General features: G+C 48.1%; 8 protein-coding genes across 8 annotated transcripts; 5 read left to right on the top strand and 3 right to left on the bottom strand.

Annotated features, from left to right (window-relative positions):
• Window positions 1-140: 140 nt before the first annotated feature.
• On the top strand, window positions 141-2,040 carry ARB_04901 (uncharacterized protein; the record flags this gene model as incomplete). Its single annotated transcript, XM_003016566.1, has 4 exons — window positions 141-606; window positions 731-795; window positions 847-1,783; window positions 1,835-2,040. 4 exons carry the CDS (start codon window positions 141-143, stop codon window positions 2,038-2,040), a joined length of 1,674 nt encoding a protein of 557 aa, XP_003016612.1.
• Window positions 2,041-2,443: 403 nt separating this feature from the next.
• ARB_04900 (uncharacterized protein) lies at window positions 2,444-3,878 on the top strand (the record flags this gene model as incomplete). The annotated part of the gene is made up of 3 exons (XM_003016565.1): window positions 2,444-2,684; window positions 2,756-3,376; window positions 3,430-3,878. The coding sequence occupies 3 exons, from the start codon at window positions 2,444-2,446 to the stop codon at window positions 3,876-3,878; spliced, it is 1,311 nt and encodes a 436-aa protein (XP_003016611.1).
• A 647-nt stretch (window positions 3,879-4,525) lies between these two features.
• ARB_04899 (uncharacterized protein) lies at window positions 4,526-5,764 on the top strand (the record flags this gene model as incomplete). The annotated part of the gene is made up of 1 exon (XM_003016564.1): window positions 4,526-5,764. The coding sequence occupies one exon, from the start codon at window positions 4,526-4,528 to the stop codon at window positions 5,762-5,764; it is 1,239 nt and encodes a 412-aa protein (XP_003016610.1).
• Window positions 5,765-6,212: 448 nt separating this feature from the next.
• Window positions 6,213-9,204, bottom strand: ARB_04898 (uncharacterized protein; the record flags this gene model as incomplete). Its single annotated transcript, XM_003016563.1, has 4 exons — window positions 6,213-6,761; window positions 6,819-7,073; window positions 7,100-8,984; window positions 9,164-9,204. 4 exons carry the CDS (start codon window positions 9,202-9,204, stop codon window positions 6,213-6,215), a joined length of 2,730 nt encoding a protein of 909 aa, XP_003016609.1.
• A 909-nt stretch (window positions 9,205-10,113) lies between these two features.
• Window positions 10,114-10,545, bottom strand: ARB_04897 (uncharacterized protein; the record flags this gene model as incomplete). Its single annotated transcript, XM_003016562.1, has 1 exon — window positions 10,114-10,545. The coding sequence occupies one exon, from the start codon at window positions 10,543-10,545 to the stop codon at window positions 10,114-10,116; it is 432 nt and encodes a 143-aa protein (XP_003016608.1).
• Window positions 10,546-12,927: 2,382 nt separating this feature from the next.
• On the bottom strand, window positions 12,928-13,787 carry ARB_04896 (uncharacterized protein; the record flags this gene model as incomplete). Its single annotated transcript, XM_003016561.1, has 3 exons — window positions 12,928-13,379; window positions 13,433-13,517; window positions 13,581-13,787. 3 exons carry the CDS (start codon window positions 13,785-13,787, stop codon window positions 12,928-12,930), a joined length of 744 nt encoding a protein of 247 aa, XP_003016607.1.
• Window positions 13,788-15,414: 1,627 nt separating this feature from the next.
• On the top strand, window positions 15,415-17,157 carry ARB_04895 (aryl-alcohol dehydrogenase, putative; the record flags this gene model as incomplete). The annotated part of the gene is made up of 1 exon (XM_003016560.1): window positions 15,415-17,157. One exon carries the CDS (start codon window positions 15,415-15,417, stop codon window positions 17,155-17,157), a length of 1,743 nt encoding a protein of 580 aa, XP_003016606.1.
• Window positions 17,158-20,567: 3,410 nt separating this feature from the next.
• On the top strand, window positions 20,568-24,117 carry ARB_04894 (uncharacterized protein; the record flags this gene model as incomplete). Its single annotated transcript, XM_003016559.1, has 2 exons — window positions 20,568-20,600; window positions 20,656-24,117. The coding sequence occupies 2 exons, from the start codon at window positions 20,568-20,570 to the stop codon at window positions 24,115-24,117; spliced, it is 3,495 nt and encodes a 1,164-aa protein (XP_003016605.1).
• Between the last annotated feature and the right edge of the window lie 62 nt (window positions 24,118-24,179).

Raw genomic sequence — 24,179 nt, 5'->3', positions numbered from 1 at the left:
TGATTTCATCACGTGACTGATATAAAATCTCGACTTTCTAAAAGTTAAAAAAAGAAATACGAAGTATTCAATTCATTGTGTGACTCAATCAGTAGAGATTGTTCGCTTTGGGTGTTTAGAAGTCCTCATAGACATAGACAATGGTGCACTCTGCAAGAGTTGGCGTCCTCGGCGGCGGCCAGCTTGGTCGTATGCTGATGGAGTCCGCAAACCGCCTGAACATCCAGATGAATATACTCGACGCGGAGGCGGCACCGGCAAAGCAGATCAGCGCGCATGATACCCATGTAACAGGCTCGTTCATGAACCCGGAGGCAGTCCGCAAGCTGGCTGAGGTTAGTGATGTGCTAACAGCTGAGATTGAGCATGTCGATACGTTTGCTCTGGAAGAGGTACAATCCCTGGTCAAAGTCGAGCCTAGCTGGAAGAGTATTCGGATTATTCAGGACAAATATGCGCAAAAGGAGCATCTAGCCAAGTTCAATATTCCCCAGGCAAAATATAGGGAGATACGAGAGAATCGGCCTGAGGAATTGGCTAAGGTTGGGCAGGAATTTGGATATCCGTTTATGCTGAAATCCAAAACTGGTGCTTATGACGGGAGAGGTAGGATGATATTTGATATTTAGATTCTGCTTCAATATATATATATACATAGAGATATAGATATTGGTATTTGCTGACTTACTGTGGTTAGGGAATTATACGGTAAAGGGGGAATCAGATATAGCCCCCGCTCTGGAATCTTTGAAAGGTAGACCCCTCTATGCTGAGAAATGGGCTAAGTTCAGGATGGTAAGCTATGCCGTTTTTGAATTATCCATAACATGGGCTAAGGTCGTATAGGAACTAGCTGTTATTGTGGTTAAGACAAAGGATACTGTCCTGTCATATCCCACCGTCGAGACTGTCCAGGAAGACTCTATATGTAAGCTTGTCTATGCACCGGCTCGAGGCGTCTCGGAGAGAATCAATGAAAAGGCTCAGGAGCTAGCCAGAAATGCCGTTGCCGCGTTCGAGGGTAAAGGAGTCTTTGGAGTCGAGATGTTCCTTCTAGAAGATGACTCGCTGTTACTATGTGAACTGGCTAGCCGGATCCATAATTCAGGGCACTACACAATTGAAGGGTGCGGCCTGTCGCAATTTGATACCCATCTACGGGCCATTCTTGATCTGCCTATCCCACCACAGAGCCTGCAGCTACGACAACCATCGATTATGCTAAACATATTAGGTGGGTCTGCTCCAGACTCACATCTGGATATTGCACGACAGGCCCTGTCGATACCGAATGCAAGCATCCACCTGTACAGCAAAGGGAATGCCAGGCCAGGACGCAAGATGGGTCATGTAACTGTGACAGCATCGACGATGCATGAAGCTGAGGCTATTATCCAGCCACTGGTTGAGTATGTCAACGGCAAATCAGTAGCATCTGCACCTTTAGCCGCACCAAAGCCCCAACCAACAGTGGGGGTCATTATGGGGTCTGATAGTGATTTGAAAACCCTTGTTCCCGGGTTGAAGTTGCTCCAAGAGTACTTTGGCATTGTGCCGGAGGTCGACATTACCTCTGCTCACCGCACCCCTGAGTATATGGCAGAGTATGCGGCCTCAGCTGCATCTCGCGGCATCAAGGTTATCATTGCTGCTGCCGGCGGTGCTGCTCATCTTCCTGGAATGGCCGCTGCCCATACCTCTCTGCCTGTTATTGGTGTTCCTGTCAAGGGAAGTGCCCTTGACGGTGTTGACAGTCTGTACAGCATCGTACAAATGCCCAGAGGTATATTTCTCATTCCGTACCGTACTGACGAATAATACTAATATGTATCAGGTGTCCCTGTTGCCACTGTTGGAATCAACAACAGCATAAACGCTGCGCTTCTTGCAGTAAGAATACTGGGTGCTTTCAACCCGGCCCTGCGTCAGAAAGTCGAAGAGTATGCGAAGGCCGCGAAGACCGAGAATCTTGGCGTCAAGGGAGTGAAGATGAGGGAGATTGGATGGGAAAAGTACTTTGACCAGATGGAAAAGAAATAAACTAGTTCAAATGGCTACGAAATGAATGCATGCAGATCGTTCATCCCATGAACAAAACTTCAACGAACTACTCCGTATCACCGGCATCTCCTCCGTAGTAATATACCCCGTAAAGTCTTGTGAATATGATTTATATTTACCTGGCTTATACCATATTCCATCTCTTTCTCCTTCTTTTCGACCTTTTTATTATGCCTCCTGATAACAGGATATATGCATTCACGTGACCAATCTGCTTTTCCAACCAAAAGATCGAGGAAGAAGCAGAATCAACACAGCAAAGCGACAAGAAGCAGGAAAAACAAGAGGAAACGAGACTGCGATCGAGCTCGATATAAGCGGAATAGAAACGAAGACGATAGTCGACGGAAGCTGTCCGGCTTCTGCGAGTTTGTCATCCATGATGGCTTCGAACGCCGCTGGAACGAAAGGTATGGACTCATCACCAACTGCGTCATCGCGGCGGCTGCTTGCGAGGGATACAGGGCTGACAGTTAATGACGCAGTGCTGAATCTGCCTGCGAGCACCGATCCCAGCTTTGTCGATGCCTCCGGATACAAGTTCAAAGAGAAAGACTTCAAGTCCGGCAAGGTCAAGGTGAAGAAGGCCGCCGCGAAGTTGCTGAATGGCATTGCAGAGCCGAGTACGTATATCGCCTTGATATCACTTACGCTTCACCTCAAAATGAGACCTCGTTCTAATATATACTGCTAGATTCCAAAGATGAGCAAGATCCCCGAGGCTCGTCGTCGCCTATCCTACCCGAGATGGACGCCCAAACGATGGCAGCCTTTCCCACCGGCAAACCAAGAGAAACTAAGCTCGAGACCGTGATATGCAAGCACTGTAAGAAACCAGCCCTTAAGCAGGCGGCCGCAGAACATATACGCGCGTGCCTTAAAGCAAAGCAAGAGAAGGCCCGAAAGAAGAAGGAAGCCCGAGAGGCAAAGTTGACGAAGGACAAGCCCGTGGATAAAGAGGGCACTGAAGACGCCGAGGGAGAAGTTGTTGCTATGAAGGGACAGAAGAGCGCGAAGAAGAGCGCCGGAGACGATGCGAAGAAGGGGAAGAAGCGGAAAGTCGACGCGGACGAAGACAAGGAGCCGAAGAAGAAGAAAAAGAAGGACGAGCCGAAGCCAAAGGTACCGAAGCCTAAGGGACCGGTCGATGTTGAGAAGCAGTGTGGTGTTATTCTTCCGAACGGTGCTCAGTGTGCGAGGTCACTGACCTGCAAGAGCCATTCTATGGGCGCAAAGAGAGCTGTTCCGGGACGGTCTCTGCCCTATGACATGCTGCTGCAGGCATACCAGAAGAAGAACCAGGCCCGCCAGCAGAGTATGTGTATTTTACTTATCTATATACATGGCATGGTGCTAACTACTTTGTAGAAGCGGCTATCGATGCAAACGCACCTATTCACGACGACATCGACGGCAACGGCCCCATCGACTCGGACGAAGAGAAAGATGCGGTCATGGCTGGACTGGCTCGATCTCGTCCTCAACCGTTGGTCACTCACCCGCTCATGTCCACCCAGCGCAAATACCACCTGATACGCATGAAGGAGATGTTCTCTCAGGCTCTCGGGGGCGGTGGAGGAGCAGGCGGAGGGCTGTTCTCTGGAGACTCCATCTTCTCGGGCCGCAGCATATTTTCACGCTCAGAGTCCCCTCCCTTTCCGTCTTCCGCGACGGGCAACTCTACAGATAACTCTATACAGCAGCCCCAGGAAAGCTCGAGGAAGCCTTCGCTCTCGCAGCAAGCGGTCCAGAATCGGGCAGCCCAGTCTGCGGCAGCAGTGGCAGCAGTCCCAGCCAAACCTGTGACGGCTTCTTGACCAACTTGACCGACTTGACCCATCTCTAGGACATATTCTTCACTTTCTCTTCTTTCTACCCGGCGTTAAGGGCTGCAGCTGCATCGGCTTGGTTTATCATCACTGGGAGCACTTTGGACGGCGACGGGATTTATTTCATCTTTACTGGGACTTTGGTGTACTTTTTTTTTTTGGACGAAGGCTTTATGATACCCCCAGAGACGCTCGATGTATGAATATTCATGAACGCAATATAGCTGAATACTACTCTCGGTAGCCATAATATAACAACACTCTGTATCATCTCATCTATCTCTGTCTGATAATACTCTTCGTTCTGCTGGTAGTGAAAAAAAAGAGTGACTCCGGCGTAAATAAGAAAACGAGCTTTGCTGCCTGCGCCATCTTTCTTCCAAGCTCCCTCAACCGTCACCAACACCTTCGTCACCACCAAAGACACAGGACAGACACCCCGAACCGCCGCAAAGTAAGACCTCCCTGCATCCTAAGGCCCCTCGAGAGCTTCTCGTCTCGCCAAAGCAGCCCAAGAGCAGCCGTACCGTCCAGCTCGCCCGTGAACTACACCTCTACTCGACGCCACGTCGCGAGACGGTGGCCTCAAATCCTCCCTTCGATCCTCGCCCGCGCATCCCCTTGCCCTAGAGACCATGGGGAATTCCGTTCCTGACATCGATGCGATCGGGATAAAAGCAGAGCCGCACCTGGCAGACCAGTTCCGGCGCGAAGTGGCCCATCTGCTGGGCCGTTCGTCGCTATCGTTCCCCGGCGCGCAACCCGTCAGTTTCGCATCCCATCATATCCGCGAGCTCCAGGAGAAGGACTACTACGTATGCGAGAAGACGGACGGGATACGATGTCTGATGTACTTTGCGCGAGGAGATCCGGACTCGGATACGCCGGAGATTCACTACCTGATCAATCGCAAGAACGAGTACAGGTTCATACCAGGCCTACATTTCCCCATGCCGGACGACGATACCTTCCAGAGCTTCCACGTTGACACGCTGGTGGACGGCGAGCTGGTTAATGACACATACGAGGATGGTACTGAGCAGCTGAAGTACCTGGTATTCGACTGCTTGGTGCTAGATGGCACGAGCCTGATGCACCGTACGCTGGACAAGAGGCTGGCATATTTCAAGGAAAAAGTGCTCAAGCCGTATAACGCCATGTACAGGAAATTCCCCGAGGAGAAGAAACACCGGATTTTCGCCGTGGAGGACAAGTCTACCCAGTTCAGCTACGGTATTGAAATGATGTTCCGAGAGATCATTCCCAAGGTCAAGAAGATACATGGGAACGATGGCTTGATCTTTACCTGCCGCAGTACACCGTACAAGATCGGAACGGACGAGCACACATTAAAATGGAAACCCCCAGAGGAAAACAGCATTGATTTCCGTCTAAGGCTGGAGTTCCCTTCTATAGATCCGGACTCGGAGGACGAGGCAGACGGTATCACCGAGGCGTACCCAGACTACGACGCCCTACCGACCTGTCATCTCTTCGTTCTGCATAATAGAGGAGAGTACCGCCATTTCGGACTCATGTACATCACAGAGACGGAATGGGAAGGGATGAAAGCTCTGCAAAAGCCTCTGGATGATACCATCGTCGAATGCATACAGGACGAACAAGGAAGATGGAGATACATGCGGTTCAGAGACGACAAGGCAGATGCGAATCATATCTCAACCGTGGAGAAAGTGCTTCAGAGTATCCAGGATCGCGTAAGTGAAGAAGAGCTGATCAACTCTGCGCCCGCTATTAAAGCAGCGTGGAAGAGGAGACAGGCTCAGGCTGCGGATGAGGAGGCTGCCAGACGGAGGGGGATGCATAACGGCATTCCCAACGGAGCCGGAGCAAAGAGGAAATACGGAGAGTAATATAATGTCCTCTTCTCTGCAACCCTCTTCCTCCAATACTAGGTTCTGTGTTTACGAATCTCTTTTTTTCTGAAGCTCCTGGCTGAGTATTTATATGCAGCCTTTACTTCGCTCAAGGTATTATTCTAGGCGTGGTGGTCTTCTCACTTGGTTTCTTAGAACTTGTATCAATAAGTCTGTTACGGCGCGGTTCGTTTATTTATATTTATCTTCAGATTCTGTACACGTAACCAGGCTGTTCATACACGCCTGGTTTTACTTTTGGTTTCCGCTTATTTCAGGTGTTGGTTGTATGCTGGAAAAATAGGGGAGAGAGGGTGTCAAATTTCATACTTATTGCTTCTATCTTTTTCCTTTTGACCTTTCAACTCCACAAGCTGACCGGACAGAGAGTGGAAGCAGAAGGGGACAACAACGTGAATTTGGTACTCTAAATACTGAATGGGCTTCAATATTCAAAATCATCGTCCACGGCTCCCTTGGTCTTGTCCATTGCTACGCTCTCCTGTTTTCGATACATCTCCGCAACAGCCTTTGTAGTCGTAGCTTGGTCTGGCTTCTTGTCGTCTCTCGCCTTGATGTATCGGGGGAATCGTAGTGAGATACCCTTAGCTGCGGAGCCACCAGTGTTGCCCATCACTTCATCACTGGCAGCGCTATACCTGGGGCTGAGAGTGAGATCAGCAGCCTTGACTTCCCATACGAACTTGGGCTCAAACCAGACGTCCGGTTGGTCCTTGGGGACTGTTGAGTGAGAGTAAAACGGCTTTGGTTTATCGATAACAAGCGGGCTGAGGGTTTCATGAAGTTCCTCTAGCAAAGCTTCTGAGAAACCTGTGCCAATATTGCAGATTGTTTCGTAGTTCTGAGTCTTGGGATTATATGCAGCGAGTAGGAAAGCACCATACACTGATGTACGTTTGCCCCGACCGAAATATGCGCCCAAGACGACAAGATCGAGGGAATCACCAATGCCAGCAAGGTAGTCTTTCTTGACCTATAGATTTGATAGGTCAGTGAATTGTTTCTAAATATGTCGGATTTTTATGTATACCTTCAGCCAGTTTCTACTTCTCTTGCTTGGCTCATAGCCACTGTCCTCTGTATCCAACATCTTCACCATGAGGCCTTCACAGGAGGCTTTGACGCTCTCGTCAAGCATGGTCTGTATTTCTTCCAAGTCACTAGTGTTTCCGTGCTGAGCAAAAGCAAACTCTCCCTCAACTGGAACAAACGCTTCATGTAAAAGGGCACGTCGTTCCCTCAGCGTCTTTTTAACGGTAGGCTGTGTATAGTCAGTATCATTCTTCTAAAGAGGGACAAGTAAAAACTCACCTCTCCATTCAGGAAGAGCAAGTCAAATGCAAAAACGCAGACTTTGACCTTGATGTCTTCCGATTTCACGTCCTTTCGCTTCCTAGTCATGAGTTGTTGAAAGGGAAGGACCTTTTTGTTAACAGTGTCCCAAGCAACTGTTTCACAGTCCACAACAAAACTCTGGGTGCCAGGCTTCACCCAGGCCTCCAGTTTTTCGAGTATATCAGGGTATTTCTTGGATAAGTCTTCAGAGTTGCGAGAAAAGATAGCGCAAAGGCCCTCGCCGTCTTTTTGAAGTGTTGTAGAAGCCGCTGGGTATTCCTTGATTGTGTCCTGAGAGATGTAATGGATCTGTGCTCTCTCGCCATCATACTTGTATTCGCATGTGAAATGCTTCCCTTCAAAGCGGTCAAGAACTTCACTAATGGATTTGGTAGGTTTAGCAAGCATAGGTTTTAATGGGACACCAGGCTGCAATTTGCAGTTGTCTGGCAAATTGAAGATTCCGTGTTTAAGCATGGCCGGAACGATCACTTCGTATGATGGAAGTTCACTATCACACAATGTTAATTCAGTTACAACACCAACAATGTTCAGAAGTGGAGCATACCTATAGACAGTTTTAAGAATGTCTTCGCCCTTGGCAAGCTGATCTGTACTTGGAGGTTTCCCTCCGTCCATCTCAGCCTCGTGTGCTACCATTGCATGGGCTAAAGCGACAAGAACAGTCCTCTCAGCCAGTCCAAGCCGAAGTTTACCTTCCAAAAATCGTACAATGAATTTGGCCTCACTAGCACCGCCCCTATTTTTGGTAATATCAATGGTTTTGGACCCCTTCCCCGTCTTGTCAGCATCAGCAGCAGAGAGTAGTTTTTTAATGCCCGCAATCTTTTTCTCCTGAGACCCGGTACCATGCGTCTTAGCAATGGCCAACAACCCTTCGTGTACACCCCGTACAGTCAGCGCTTTAGGCTTAAACATGGTAGGTTGATTTGATCGACTCTTTGCGGCAACAAGTCCAAGATCGCCAATTTCATTTTGATCGGCTTTGATGACTGCAAGGCTGCGTCCGGTCGATTCACCAATAGCTTTCATGATCAGAGATTCACCAATTCCGAGTTCAATTCCAGCATAATCAGCAGCTAACTTATTTATCATCAACTGGACGGTAGAAAGTAAGTCATCCGGGGTAAGACGGAGTACTTGGCGCAAGAAGAGCGCGCAGTGTGACAATATAATAAGGCGTTTTGTAGTCATTTCGATGTGTGAGAAGGTGGTGCAAAGCGCGGCGTAGGGAACGGGGTCTCCGGCCTTCCAATCCGGGTACAGGTCTTTGGGTTTGGATGTGAGAGTGCTCTGGACTTGTTTCCGTTGTTTAGCCGCGGCCTTCTTCTTCTGTTGCACCTTGGCCGGCTTATCGTCTATATCATCTTCCTCAATCTCCGAAGCTGAATTCTCTTCGGCGGAGGATTGCTCTGGTTCAGCATCCGATTTGATCTTAGTTGGCGATTGCTCACCGGTAGCAGCCGCCTTACTACGACCACCGTTAACAGGGCTCTTGGCTTTGGTATTGGATTTTGGTGATCTCCTTCGGCGCTTCGTGACGGGCTGCTCATCTGACTCCTCGTCACCTTTGGTTGCGATGGCCTCCTTTCGTTTTTGCCTCCTAGTCACAGGAGAAACAGACTCGCTTTTCTCACCACCAGACAATATTTCCCCATCTACATCCCCGTCATCAATTGGTGGTGGAGTACGCTTGCTCTCCGCACGACCAACTTGCTTCTGGGGTGTTTGAGGGGCCCCTTCCACGACCTCATCGTCTTTCTCCTTGGTCTCATAATTATTACTACCTCCCGACTTTGATGAAAACGCAAGGGTAGATTGTTTCTTTGGCGCTGGGTTACTATTGGAGCCGAAAAATTTCCTGCATTCACAAAGTGTATAATGAAATCAGCTAGATGAAGTTATAAGAGACTGTATGCAGGTATTATCTTCCCAGAGAATCACAGAGGCGCAGCATGTCAGAGCATATAGCTATCCAACCCTACGCACCAAAGTGTCGATTGAGGGTCCCTCACGTACCCTAGGGTTGACTGTTTCGAGCCACCTGATTTTTGAGCCATAATAGCAGACACGGAAGTTATGTTGGTATATAACGTTCGAATGTAGTGTGAATTCTTTTGAGATTGATAGAAGAACAGGAAAGGCCGAGTTCGCGCAATGTTTCGGGAGCAAATTGAGGCCGAGAAACTCATAGAACCAGGGATAAATTTGAATGAGAAAAGGGAAAGAGCCTAGCAGCAAACGATGAGGATAAGCTGATGAGGCAGTACTGTAGTTTATTGCTGGGGGAATGCAGAAGAAGTTGAGGGAGCGACGTTAAAGGCTGAGCCGATACTGCATGTTGGCGCAAGGGCGTCGCGCAGCATTTATTGTAAGACAGCCAACATTCGACTAGTGCCTAGTGCAATGTGGGCCCCGTTGACACCTTTGACTAGATTGTCTAGGGGTGAACTGCTGCCTGTTGACCAGAGACCAGGATATGGTGTTGGAGATGGGGATATTCCGCCGTGTTATATAAACGAAGCTGAAGTGATATTACAGTCTTTGTATTACACGCGCGAAAGTTAAGCGCGTCGCGTTAATTTTTCACGTGACCTGCTGCCTGGAGAATACGAGAAAAGGGGCTGTTGCTTCTATTTTTAGGCAGAGAGCTTGAGTTCATGTACTTCTAGCTGAGACGAGTATATCGATTAAGAGTTTATAAGTACTCCATATATGACATGGAATCATGTTAAATGAGTTGCAACTGCATACATATTGGATGTAGCGAGTTGATGTGAACAAAGCCCGTGTTAGAGAACAATTTAGATTTCAAAGCACCCTGAAAAAATTAACCGTAGAAATAGCAAAAGCAGACTCCAGCAAAGATAGATTCCATCAAACATTCAAATTTCCTGTGAGCTTAGAGACACCTCAACGCTGTTGTACCGTATGAGAGGTGAGCTATGGCCGTTCCGTACTGCGAGCGATTAGTCTTCCTTCTTTACTCTCATGACCCTGGAGTTAGATGAGACTTTGGCCTGGTTGGTCTTTTCGTTAGCTGCTGGGGTTGGAATAGGCGGGATACCTGGGATAGAGGGAAGGCTTGGCAAATTAGGGAGGCCTGGGATGGATGGAAGACTTGGGATAGGAGGGATAGCAGTAGGGATAGCAGTGGGAATAGCAGTAGGGATAGCAGTGGGAATAAGAGTAGGGATAGCGGTAGGAATCAAGGTAGGAATGGCAGTTGGGACGAAAGTGGGAATAGCCGTGGGTACTGGTAGATTTGGCAGGCCAGTCGGTAATCCAGTAGGAATAGCCGTTGGAAACCCAGGACGGAAGTGGAACAGATGGAAGGGGCAAGCTGGGAAGACCTGGGACTCCGGGAATATTGGTAGGAAATTGTTGTACCTCGGCATCATCCTCTGCAACAGATTCGGGGCGGGCGTTGCGGCGCCTGAAATTGGGTGGCACTCCTAGATAATTTTGTGAGCTCTTGAGACAGAGATTATCGATCTGTCCTAATGAGATTCTTACCGGCGTCCACGCATAATTTGGTTCCGGCTTGACGCATCTGTTCACGCTCTGCAGGAGTACATTTCTGCGAGCAGTTATGCAGGTATTGCTGGTATCCACGGTTGCGGCACAGGCACTGAGGACTGGGGAACGGGCAGCCATATTCCTTAGACTTGCTTATCCCACTGTAGACGCAATTTTTCTGAAGTACGGAGTATATAAAATCAGTAACGAAGGTACGTCAGGCTCTGGTGGGAAGGTTTGCGGCATACAGGACATGGTGGAAGATTGTTGATGGGAGCAAGGTCGATAGCCAGGGCCGCAGCCGCCATCATGGTTACTGGGAGAAAGATTGAGAGTTTCATGATGCTGGTAGCAAGCTTTGTTGTAAATAACTCAGTGTCGATATTAAAGGGATAGACAGGGAGATAGAGAGATGATTGAGGTTTGGGGATGATTAAAAGGATAAGATGAGAGCAATAGAAGAGAAGAAAGACGGTGATATTTATATCTGTCAGGGACACAGATGATCTGAAGCAGTGATTGACCATCCATCATATTTCCCCAGAATGCCCGCGAAGGTCGTATCGATCATGATCGTCACATCGGTGGAGCGGGTGGAAATCGCAAAAGGGGGTGGATCCTGTAGCGCAATGGGGTCGCACACGAACAATAACAAGGGCAACTATATAGAGAAGGGGAAGCATTAGTCCATTGCACGATGGCTAAGGCCGTTAACTAACTATCAGTCAGGGATTTACTGGTTGACAGCCCGCCGAGCCATGGCTGGAGTTTATAGAGGGCGTATCGGGGTAAAAAGCAATTTAACGTCACTTTGACTTCCCACGACCTCTGCTAGCCCAAGCGACTATGGCCATTTGAGTTCATACCATGAAATTCTCCGGGGTATGATATGGACAAGGCCGAGTATTCCGCTCAGCAGCGTACACTTGTATTGCTCGCAGGACAGCCAGACGATTCAGTGGCTGGGGCCTAGACATAGCAAATTTCCAGTTCAAGACCCATCGTCCCTCAATCCTTTGTCGTCTAGAATTTTTTTTTTTTTTTGACCTGAATAAGCAATATTCAGCAATAAAAGCTTTAATTACTTTCGAGGTTTAACAGATAGGGAGATCGTCAAAACCAGGTATCTCTTCAGGACGAAATCAAACTCGGAATTACCGTTCGTTCATGTGAAGCTGAATGATAACTATAGGTTAGGAACAGGTCATTTAAACTACGCGAGTTTAAACATCATCACGAGCAAGACTGTGTAGCTTGACTGTCTTGACAGCGTATGGGGGGATCGAAGACTTGCGAAGGTCTTCGTTCCATTCCCAAAGCTCGAGCTGGGGTCATAAGCTTAACGGCTCTATTTTGGGTATCATACGGAGTACCATGGCTTTGCCTAGAGCAATACTTAAAGTCTTCATACACATTCCATAGTACACACCATGGCCATTCTTCGAGGTCGGCTAGCCGCATTTTTCAACTCCCCTGGGTTGTAGGTGAAACAGTACAATGGCAGTGCAGTCATCGATGGAACAATAGCCAAAACATGTCCTACCTCGCAGCTTCATAGCGAGCAAACAATACGGCAAACAGGCATGATAGAAACTCGCCCAGCATTGTCCAGGCTGGCCTTGCTGCTTGCCGGGCTGAAGGAAGATCATAAATCATACGCGATAGCGCTTTAACCCTTCGCCTCGATAAAACAGGGCTCTAACTGTGGCACAGGGACGGCAAAATCGGGATGGAAGACGTAAGTCTTATCCATGACACAGAGTATGGACGCTAGCATTAACATTGCAGCGGTTGCAGTGATCAGTTTTTGTTGTCATCTTTGCTGTCGACCTTGGAAAGATTTTTGATATTTCTGTTGTTGAGTACGGAGTACTCCGTAGTTGATGATGGAACCTGGAACCTAATATCCATGTCACATGACGTTGCATTACTGACAGTGGCTGACTAAAATGTTAGAATATAAATAAAACACGAAAAAGTTGATACCAAAAACATTTCGCTTTTTTTCACTACTGGGAGCGTTGCTCAGTTTCAGCTGGACTGGACGGATGCCCGTCCGATTATACCCTACATCACATGTGAGATGTTTTGTCCAAGTAATAATTATCCTTTTGAGCTTGCTCCAGAAACAGTCTGGTTCCATCACTGGGCCGAGGAAGCAATGAGCTCCTCAGTGGCTTGTTCGACACCAGCGCCTAGGTCGGGACTGATCCGAGTAAACCATGCTTTAGGCTGTCAGCTTGATTCAAATACACTTTTGGATGCTATATAATGGAGGGATCCCTACCGTATATATCACTACGCAGCCGCTCGCAGGTGACCCCGGAAAGGTGCGCAGCTACGTTTCCATAGAATCGCTGCTCATGGCCAGGCTCCCTCTTGATCACCTCCCAGAGAGCAGCAGGCTGCACAAAGTCATCGTCAGTGACTTGGGAGGTGAAGGTGCAGACTTCCCCCATCCATTTCTCGTGCTCAGTCAGAGTACTGATGGTACTCGGCGCCATTCTTTTGAGCTGGGGATAGAATTTGGTGGTCTGCAGCGAAGATCCGACGTAGTTCGGATCCGCGCCGTAGTTGTCGGAGAAATTCATCTTGCCGTCACGCTGGAAAGGACAGTAGACGGGGGATTTGGCCGCGTTAGTCGGAAGTTGCTGATAGTTGGCTCCAAGGCGATAACGGGCCGCATCGGGGTAGGCAAACATGCGAGCTTGAAGCACTAGAACTTATGTAAGCGCATGCATCAACAAATATGACTTAGGTTATGCTAACTTGGATCGGCAGACGGGGCTATTCCAGGCACCATTGTCGACGGGGAGAACGCTGCCTGTTCAATGTCCGTGAAGTAGTTGTTGGGCTGGACCAGAATCAGTTAACCAGGGATAAAAGGTACCCTCGTGCATATATATACGAAACTCACATTGCGGTTCAAGGTAAGCTTTCCGAGCTCCCGCAAGGGGAAGTCCTTATGCGGCCAGACCTTGGTCATATCAAAGATGTTCCAGCGGTAATTCTCTGCCTGCGCGGGCTCCATTACCTGCGCAAAGACAGTCCATGTCGGGTACTCGCCCCTCTCAATGGCTTCGAACATGTCCTGGATCAGGAAATCTGGATTCTTGCCAGCCATCGTTTCGGCCTCCTCTCGAGTGAAGTTACGCACTCCCTGATCTGTCTTTATGTGGAACTTGACGTATCTAAAACCTCCATCCTGATACCCCCAAAGTTAGCAGCCGCTAAACAAGCGGTAACTAATAGAAAACAACGGCCCTTACTTACAGCGGTTGTCAACTTGTAGGTATGTCCGCTGTATGCATTCATATGGCGTAAAGATGCGGGTGTTCCTCTGTCACTGAACAGATGGAGGAGCTGGTGGAATCCCTCGGGGCTACTGTTGTGGAAGCTGTTCGCGTTATTAGCATACCATGCCACCCACCAACGAGCTTTCCTACGTACTCCCAGAACTATAGAACCGTTAGCATAGGGGCCTTGGTCAACTAACATCTCAGAAGACTAGCTTACCATGTTAGCATCAGGAAGATGCGTACGGGGGTTTCTCTTGTGGGATCTATTCAGAGACGGGAACTTTATCGGGTCGCGGATAAAAAACACAGGCTTTTCTTCACTCAGTACCAGGGACAAAGGATATTGACGTCAAGAGACCTTACAGTGTTGTTGAATACCCAGTCCAAATTGCCCTCGTCAGTGTACAGCTTCATTGCCCAGCCGTGTACATCACGCACAGTGTCTGCTGAACCTGACTCTGGCCCAACGGTTGACACACGCCAGAGCACAGGGGTCGTCTTGCCAACACTGCTTAAAAAGCTGGCGGACGTGATGTCCGAGCAGTCTGCAGTCACAGTGAATTCACCGTAGGCCCTGCTACCGTTAGTATTCTACGGTCATGGTTAATACCCTCCCTTAAGAGCAGAAGGACTATACCCAGCGGCTTTTGCGTGCACCACCCTATTGCTTTAAGTTAGCTCCGGCCTCAGAAACATAACACTGGAGATCGCCATGAACGTGCCTTTCGGGGATCCTCTCGCGGGAGAAATGAGCCAGCGTCTCGATTAGCTGGGTGTCCTGGAGCAGGGAGAGGCCGGCACGACCATCGCGCAGCTGCACGGTTGTGGTGCTGCTACCGTAGGGGCAGCCTGGGAGTTGAAAGTCAGTCTACAGATGGCAGATGCATCACAGAGGAAGGCCGGCGGGCTGCCTACTATACCTTCGGCGAGAGTGTAGTAACGGTCCATCTGCGTATCCATGGTGCGTCGTTGGAGAGCTTTGCATTTTGATCAGCTCCCCCAACAGTCCCGTGTTATATAGCCTTGCGCTTGCCCTGAGGTACGCCAATGATAACGAGGATGATGACCATAACATGCAACCAGAGCTTGCTTCTGCTACCTCAGTCTAGGATCGTGCCCTGCTTTTCTCGTTTCGTTTACCGACCGCCACCTGGATGGGCCAAATCCACCCAGGTAGGCAGCCTGCTTTGGATAACAGTATCCAAGACGGATAATCGGATTTGCAATTTAGTATACCCCATCCTCTGCGCCGAGCCATTGCACCGGCTGGTTGTCCTGATGTCCTCCGATTTGCGCAAATAGGTGGCGGTTCTCTCCATATTCCGGACATGTCACTAAATATAAAAGAGGCCTCATCGTTGTGAAGTCTGCTCAACTGGTATCTATCTACTCAGTACCATCTATATCCTTTATTTACCACCATATACAACTATCTGACTCCTATTCTTAAACATGTCTGTCCAGGACGGCTCTCGGTTCGACTTCATTGTCGTCGGCGGTGGAACTGCTGGCAACATTGTAGCCGCGCGACTGGCGGAGAGCCGCAACGTTCGGGTTCTGATCGTCGAGGCTGGTATTGGCGACTCGATAGACAACGAAGATATCCGCACCCCCGCGATGGCCATGGACCTCCGTGGTACCAAGTACGATTGGGGCTTCAAGACGACCATGGTCAAGCGCGATGACTACGAGCGCATTGAGAAGCCCAACACTCGTGGCAAAGCTCTTGGTGGCAGCTCGTGTCTAAACTACTTCTCCTGGGTGCCAGGCTCTAAGGGCACCTTTGATATGTGGGAGGAGTATGGCGGCAAGGAGTGGACTTGGGAACCACTGGTCCCATACCTCCGGAAGAGCGTTACCTACCATGACGATGAAGGTCTGTTCCCGCCCGAACTCAAGTGTATTGGTGCCGGCGGCCCGATTCCCATTTCCCATGCCGAGCTGCTACCCGAGATGAAGGAGTTCCGTGAGCGTCTTGTCCAGGCCTGGAAGTCCACCGGGGAGCCCGTTACCGAGGACATCTTTAATGGCGAAATGCGCGGTCTTACTCACAGCGTTAACACGATCTACAAAGGTCGGCGATGCGGAAGCTTCCTCGCTCTTGTCGGCAAACCCAACATCACCGTCCTTTCTGAAGTGTTCTCCAAATGCCTCATCGTTGACTGTGCCGATCGTTGCGTGAAGGGTGTGACGGTCATCAACGGCTGTGGCCAGGAAATGAGCTTCTATGCCACACGTGAAGTCATTGTCTCCCAGGGTGTCTTTGAAACCCCCAAGCTCCTGATGCTTAGCGGCATCGGCCCGGCTGCAGAACTGGCTCGACACAATATCAAGCTCATCGTGGATTCCCCCCATGTTGGCCAGCACCTTCTGGACCACCCCGGAGTTCCGTTTGCCCTTCGGGTCAAGGACTCTTTCTCCATGGATAGCCAAGTCCTACGCACCGGTCGTTGCCAGGACGAAGCTCGGGAAGTATATGCTAAGGAGCAATCAGGCCCAATGGCCTCGCCTTTCCTCGAAATGATTGGCTTCCCTCGCATCGACAGCTACCTTGAAAAATCTCCTGAGTACTGTGCCGCAAAGGCTGCTAATGGTGGCCGTGATCCATTCTGCCCGTACGGACAACCTCACTTTGAACTTGATTTCATCCCCCTGTTTGGCAGTGCGTTCCAGTGGCACTTCCCCCACCCTAGGAAGGGCAGCTACATGACCGTCATGGTTGACCTCGTTCGACCCGTCTCGGAGGGCGGAGAGGTTACACTCAACAGCGCCGACCCACTGGAGCAGGCCAACATCAACCTGAACTACTTCAACAATGACTTGGACATCATTGCCATTCGGGAGGGCATCCGATACGCCTATGACGTTCTCACGCATGGCGACGGCTTCAAGGATATTGTGGAGGACGAGTATCCCTGGGAGATGCCGTTGGATGACGATGAGGCGATGAAGAGAACTGTGCTCGATCGGTCTCAGACTTCCTTCCATCCTTGCGGCACAGCCCGCCTGTCAAAGTGCATCGAACAAGGGGTTGTGGATCCTCGCCTCAGGGTCCACGGAATCAAGAATCTGCGTGTCATCGACGCCTCGGTCATCCCCGTCATTCCAGACTGCCGGATCCAGAATTCAGTCTACATGGTTGCCGAGAAGGGCGCCGATGCCATCAAGTGTGACCACCGAGACCTCTACTGCTAAGGGGTGACTGGCATCGTGAGTCACTATAATAGACGGGTAGATATACATATAGCTCTCCAGTTAGTAGTCCGCGCAATAGTCTCGCCTTACTATTAGTTTATCAATTGAAAGCTGTTTGATTCCAAGCCACATTTGTCTTTTCCTTTGCCTTTTCCTTCCCCCTAAAATAATAATAAATCTAATATATCAACACAAAAGCTTCGCACAGCATAAGCGAGACAGGAGAGAACCTTGTGTAAGTACATGTGACAGCGATATAGTGGGCCATTACCTTACATAAGACTTGCTGATTAATGCGAGATTAAGGGGTAATGAGAGGTAAATCTAATTCGCTTACCGACCAATAATATTTCATGCTCAAGCGCGTCGACAAACTCGCAACTCAACTGATACCGAGGCTACAGCTCATCTGACCCCTGCGCTTAACTCAGCTGAGCGAAACTTTAAAAATTTACGTAAGATCTTATGTAATATAGCTGAGGTGACCTGACCTAATAAATTACACTTGTAATAAAGGTATAATCTTTTACAATATTTCTAACTCTAACCCTTACTATTAGTTATTAACTAGTTAATAACTAGTTAGTAGCTAGTCTCAGATTAGTTATAAAGTACTCTCTAACTACTTATTAGATATACTCCCTAGTCCCCTAATCTAAACCCTTACCCCCTAATCCTAATACACCTCTATTACAAGTCTGTAATTTATTGGGTCAGGTCACCTCAGCTGTATTACATAAGATCTTACGTAAATTTTTAAAGTTTCGCTCAGCTGAGTTAAGCGCAGGGGTCAGATGAGCTACATCCTGACTGATACCTATTCACTAGAACCTCCAATCTTCGTACTCTACATATCAAATGGCGATAGATAGAGCCTCGGGAGTTACTGTAGTTTACTTGGATCTCAAGTCGTGATGTTGCCAACATTTCATTCGGCCCTTAACCAATTAATTAACTAGTTAGTTAACTAATAACTGCCTCTCACTTGTCCTTGCTATCACCGATCATCGAACCCATGGCAGCACGTTTAAGAGAGCAGCCCGCCCTTGGCGAGGACAGCGCTCTGATTCCCCGTGAGGACTCTGGTGCCTTCTTAGATTCGCGCTCCAATGATGCCGGAAGTCAAGAGAATTGGGTTCATAAACGGGTCTCTTCTCGTCTATATATCTCGCATTTCCTGTCAACATGGAACTCCCGCGTCTTCGAGTTTGGGGCTGTCTTATACCTAGCATCGATCTACCGGCATACACTACTACCTATGTCTGTCTATGCTCTTTCCCGTGGTGTGGCGGCCATTCTTTTTGCGCCGGCGGTTGGACACTATATTGATATCGGCAATCGGCTCCGGGTTGTTCGATTTTCCATTGGTGAGCGTGTGCCTCAGGTACCACGGCTAGTCAGATAACTTGTTATGTAGGGCCATCGAGTGACTGAGATCTCATAACTAGTATGGCAGCGGCTTGTGGTGATCGCATCGTGCGTCATCTTTTATATGCTAGCAATCAATACACCAACAACGCGGACAGTCCATCTTTCCTTGCTGGCAGTTTTAGCCCTTCTAGCCTGTGTGGAGAAGCTATGCTCCCTCATAAATATGATCTCAGTAGAGAGAGACTGGGTATATGAATATCAGCCCGTATATAATATAAGGTTTTACTAATACTTTCTGACAGGTTGTGGTTGTTGCTGGTGAAGACCACGCAGCTCTGACATGTATGAACCGCAGTTTGAGGACCTTTGGTGGCTCCTAACTAGTAAACTAATATAACTATTGTTTGTATTAGCGATGAACGCCAGGATGAGGCGAATTGACCTGATCTGCAAACTTTTTGGGCCTCTGTTCATTGCTCTTATAGATGGCATATCTACGGAGACGGCTATTCTTGTCAATCTCGGGATGAACACATGCTCGGTATTTTTTGAATACTTCGCAATCGCCAGGGTACGAAATTCGATATCTCAATTTTACCCTCAAAATACAAGGTACAAGATATATCTTATCTCAACTCTTAGGTATACTATGAAGTGCCCGAACTGCAGAAATCAAAGGGCTCAGACGATCACATACCACCACACGTGGCGCCAGACCGACGCAGCGCCATTGTACATATATGGTGTTCTTGCCGCAAAATCGCCCAGAAAGCCCTAAGGGATTTCAACTTTTATCTTCGCCACACCGTCTTCCTTCCATCATTTGCCGGCGCGTTACTCTATCTTACCGTTCTATCATTCGGGGCTCAGATGGTCACTTGGCTTCTGGCCGCAGGCTATAGCTCGGCCCAGATTGCTATTACGAGAACCCTGTCGGTTATATTTGAGGTACTCGCGACATGGGTTGCTCCCTGGCTGATGGGAAGAATTGGTCCTATTCGGGCTGGCCTGTGGTTTTCCAATTGGCAGATTGTTTGCTTAGGGGCTGGATTATCTGTCTTCTGGAGATTTGCTGAGTACCCTTTCATCTCAGCGGCCGGCCTCGTTGGCGGTACAATTTTTAGCCGTATAGGGCTAAGGGGGTTTGAGCTGTGTGCCGAGCTTATTATTCAAGAAGTGAGTTAGTTGCCAGAATATTTGTGACTGTTTCCCCATAGCTACAAAAGCAAGAGGAGCAGTTACAAGGCACGTAGTTTCAAGCTGATCGAGAACGGTATATCATAGGATGTTGAAGCTGAATCTCGAGGTACTTTCTCGTCAACCGAGGCTGCGTGGCAAAATCTTTTTGAGATTTGCTCATTTATTTCAACCATCGTATTCTCCCGTCCAGCTCAATTCAGATGGCCCGCCTTAATCAGTTTAATGGCGGTTAGCATTGCGGGTGCACTATACATGATGTTTGTCCGGATTCAGCGAGGCCATTTAGTGCATTTACCAGAGTGTTTGTCCCAGGATCGCTTGCACCGATCGAGGGAACGTGGTCTTGAAAGAATTCTGTCGTCTCCAGATTTCTAAGCAGGCGCAGTGGGTGGTGCTTGTTGAGTGGTAGAGCTTGACATTATTGGGTATTTGTTTTAACAAGCTCTCTATATATAACTAAGCCATATTTCATAATATTATGGGGATAATCAATGATAACTGTATTTTCAAAATATTATATATATATATTTCAAGATACTGGACCCCCCAATGCTATGACCGAGGCCTAAGAAATATGCAGAGGATGATTTCTGCATGCCCAAATATATTATTACATAATAAAGCTAATATCACGCCGATAAAGGAAATATACAAGTCACGTGTAAGAACTAGCTAGTTAGTTATCATTAGTCAGCCTTATCAAACGTCGACCTTTAAAAACAAGAACGACGGGAGAACTAGTTTACCAGTTTGGTGATTTAAACAATCTGCGAAAAAAAAAAAAAAAAAAAAAAAAAAAAAGCCTGGCAAAAGGCAGGATAATGTGAAATTATATAGTAATGGGGGATACACGTCAGAAAACATTTCAAAAGGTATGTCTTGTATTGTATGCTGATTCAGTACTTGGTGGTGCTGACTCTTCAGTAGCTGCGGCCGCCCTGTGTAGAGCTTAGCTCCATCACGCTGAAATTCAAGGGGAACCTTGCGTCATCTAGTGAAGTCCTCAAGGCCTTAGATACCTTATATCAAACTCTGCAAGATGTCATATCATATAACGGATTGGACGAGAAACTTGCAGAATACTCCTTTTTTCCACTCTCTCAAATATTCAATGAGAGCCAGCGTATCTCAGCTCAATGTGTCGAGTTAGCTCTGAAATGCTTACAGATCCTTATTGAAAGAGGATGGAGCTCGAGACTTTCCGCTGAGTTAGGCAAGCAGCTACTTATCCTTATGACCCTCCTTACAGGGGGTGCCCCCGCACAGGCTTCAGGTCCAAGTAGGCCACGGTCAGAGGAGCTCGTTGTGGCTGCTTTCGATTGTGTGTCTTCCATGTGCCATGTTCTACATGGTCCAGCAGCAGCAGCTTCTATTTTCAACGAAATTGGGTCATCTACTATTATAGACCAAACAGTCTATGTACTGCTTGAAGCCATTGTGGATGGGGCCTCAAGCGATATTCAGAGATCAGCTGCTGTCGCGCTGAAGTCGTTACAATGCCGTATCACGAACCGAGTGGTGCTAGCAAGCCTTTTGCCTCGTACGGTTTCTTCGCTTACAAAAGTTCTTCGTGGCACCGCCCAGCAACGCCGATCATATAAGCTTTTGTGCGCTTGTCTTGAAGGGTTGACCATCAATATCAGATCTGTCCTGAATGATTCGGCTGTGACTTCTACTACTGCTGAGACACAAACTAATACCGGGACAGGGCCTCTTGTCCTGGATAAGCCATGGCTAAATGCAACTGCATCACAGATCAAACTGGCGCTCTCAAACGTAATCCGTCTCAGAAATCACGAACGGGAGGAGGTCCGTCACTCTCTCTTGGGTTTATGTCTAATGGTAATAGAAGACTGTTCAAATTCTCTTGCCGATTCATTGGCAATGATGGTTGAAACCGTTGTGGTCCTAGCACATAATCCTGCCGAGAAAGACGACAATGAGGCATATTTTTCACTAAAGCGCCTGTTAACGTCATCAGAAACAGTGGCAGGCATTCTCAAATCCAGTCTGTACTCCTGGATAGTTGCGCTTCCACGGGTTATGCAATCTGCCGATGAAGCCGCCAAAAGTCGGGTCATAAGGCAGATATCCACCTCTTTCGAGACATTATCAGATACTCAGATTAAATCTGATATTCTTGACGATACTATGACAACAAGTCTTCATGATAGTATATCTGCTATATTAATGTCTTCCCAGACGCCCTTGCAGCCCCTAGGGCCTCCTATAGACGCCAGGCCGGAAGCCCTTAGTCTTACTGGCCAGAGTCACTCCAATACTTTCCAGCCAGTGATATTTGAACGTCAAAGCCAGAAAGAGACCTTAATGGAGCTTCAAACTATGATATCAAGGCTCTCAAATGCTGATCTATCGTTCAACATGGCCAAGAGTATGCTAAAGAAGCTTTATCAGTCATCGGGAGATTCTTTCTTGTCATCTCTCTGGTTAACGTTATCATTTCTCAAAAGCGCATCTCCTGATACCCTAATGATAGATGAGGTGTTAAATGTTGAACCCGACGTCTCATGGACGTCACGACCGCAGCTGATAGAAGAGATTTATTCATTAGCCTTGCCAATTTTAACCGACATGCAAAATGTTGACTCAGATGATTGGCGTACCCCCGCTCTTGCACTGGAGGCAGTTGCGTTACAGGCAGAACAGCTTCAAGAATCTTTCCGACCTGAATTGATTGATACACTTTACCCAATTCTACAGTTGATGGGATCCAGCAATCCGGCCTTGCAGAATCATGCAATGACTTGTCTTAATATAGTCACGGCATCATGCAACTATCCCGATGCAAGCACATTGGTGATTGAGAATGTTGACTATTTGATAAACTCTGTGGCTTTGAAGCTAAATACATTTGACATCTCGCCCCAAGCCCCCAGAGTTCTCCTTATGATGATAAAGCTCTCCGGGTCTCGTTTGATTCCCCATTTGGATGATATCATTGGCTCCATATTTGCTGTTTTGGATGCATTCCACGGATATCCCAAGCTAGTTGAACTTCTATTTGGTGTGCTAGGGGCGGTTGTTGACGAAGGAGCGAGGCAACCTGCACTGCTCGCAATATCCTATGGGGATGAAACTGCAGTACCACAGCACCGAAGATTGCCGGCACAACCTCGACCTGTTTCTAGTATAGCAGCTTGGATCAAAGGGAGACGTGAGAAATGTTCAAGAGAACTACAAATAGAGGAAAACAATCTCGAACCCCTGGAACCCCATCCAAAGAAGCCATGGTCCTCTATTCTTGAGAAGTCTGCCGGCGAAGAAGATGAGATGGACATAAACTCTCAAGCCGATCAATCCGAACAACCTCTAGAGCCAGAAGAAAAACCTTTGAGCAAACCTCACACGCTGTTATTGAACATCATAAAATCCATACCGCCCCATCTTTCCTCTCCTTCCCCATACTTACGACGGTCACTTCTATCCATACTAACACGGGGTCTTCCTATCTTATGTCCGAATGAGAAAACCTTCTTGCCTCTTATCAATGACCTGTGGCCTTCTGTGAGTGCAAGAATTACACTAGCAGCACAAACAGGGAGTGAATCCCAAGCTCTGTCAACAACGCTGAAAGAAAATAAAGCCCAGATCAATGACTCTGGTATCCAAGAAGAAACCTTCGTCACAGTAGCCTCCTGCACAGCTATCGGGACAATGTGTAAGGGAGCTGGTGACTTTATGTCCTCCAGAATCGAGCACAAATTCCCTCGGTGGAAATGGCTCTATAAATCGTTCTGGCACCAGGTTAAAGACGATGCTGAAAAATCCGCAGAACGACACCGTCAGCAATTGACGAAAAAGCAAATACAAGAAGCGAAGTCGTCTGGCAGCACTGCATCTGCAGGGCTTGTTCGGGTGCTAGATGACTCCAACCCACCACTGCCTCGGGTATCTTTCACTATCACCAAGTCATTTACACGTCATCATTCCCTTTGGAAAGCACTTACGACGCTATATATCACGATCTTATCACACGTCAGTCTACCAGCTGATATAGGAGATGAGATCTGTTATACCTTGGCGGACTGGATAACCTTTTTCCACCCAGAATTATATTCTTCTGAAACATGGAAAGACGATGGGAATAGCGACGATGCTATGAACGACGAAGATGCCGATAGCGAAACCAGATGGAGCCGAGGGACCTTGAAGGAGGCCAAACGAGCTCTTCGAGCTATGAACTTCTGGAATCCAGACTTGACGTGGTTGGCATGTGTTCAAACTGAAGTAAGGCACCATAAAAGTCGAAATGCTAGATTTGGTTCTCAACAGGAGCTGCAATCTATTGCTAAGAAGATGAACAATGAACTAGAACAGCTGCTAGGAGAGAGAGAAGCTGGTCTGAGGTTTGCTACACCTGTGTTTTGACAAACACGGTATAATGCGTAGCTGTATTTAGCTGTTTTTTATTGCCTAGGCTGAGGGCTTTG

The sequence above is a fragment of the Trichophyton benhamiae genome (assembly GCF_000151125.1).
Source record: "Trichophyton benhamiae CBS 112371 chromosome Unknown contig01989.5, whole genome shotgun sequence".
NCBI lineage: Eukaryota > Fungi > Ascomycota > Eurotiomycetes > Onygenales > Arthrodermataceae > Trichophyton > Trichophyton benhamiae.
The sequence above is the reverse complement of the archived record's forward strand: the minus strand, read 5'-3'. Positions and strand labels throughout refer to the sequence as shown.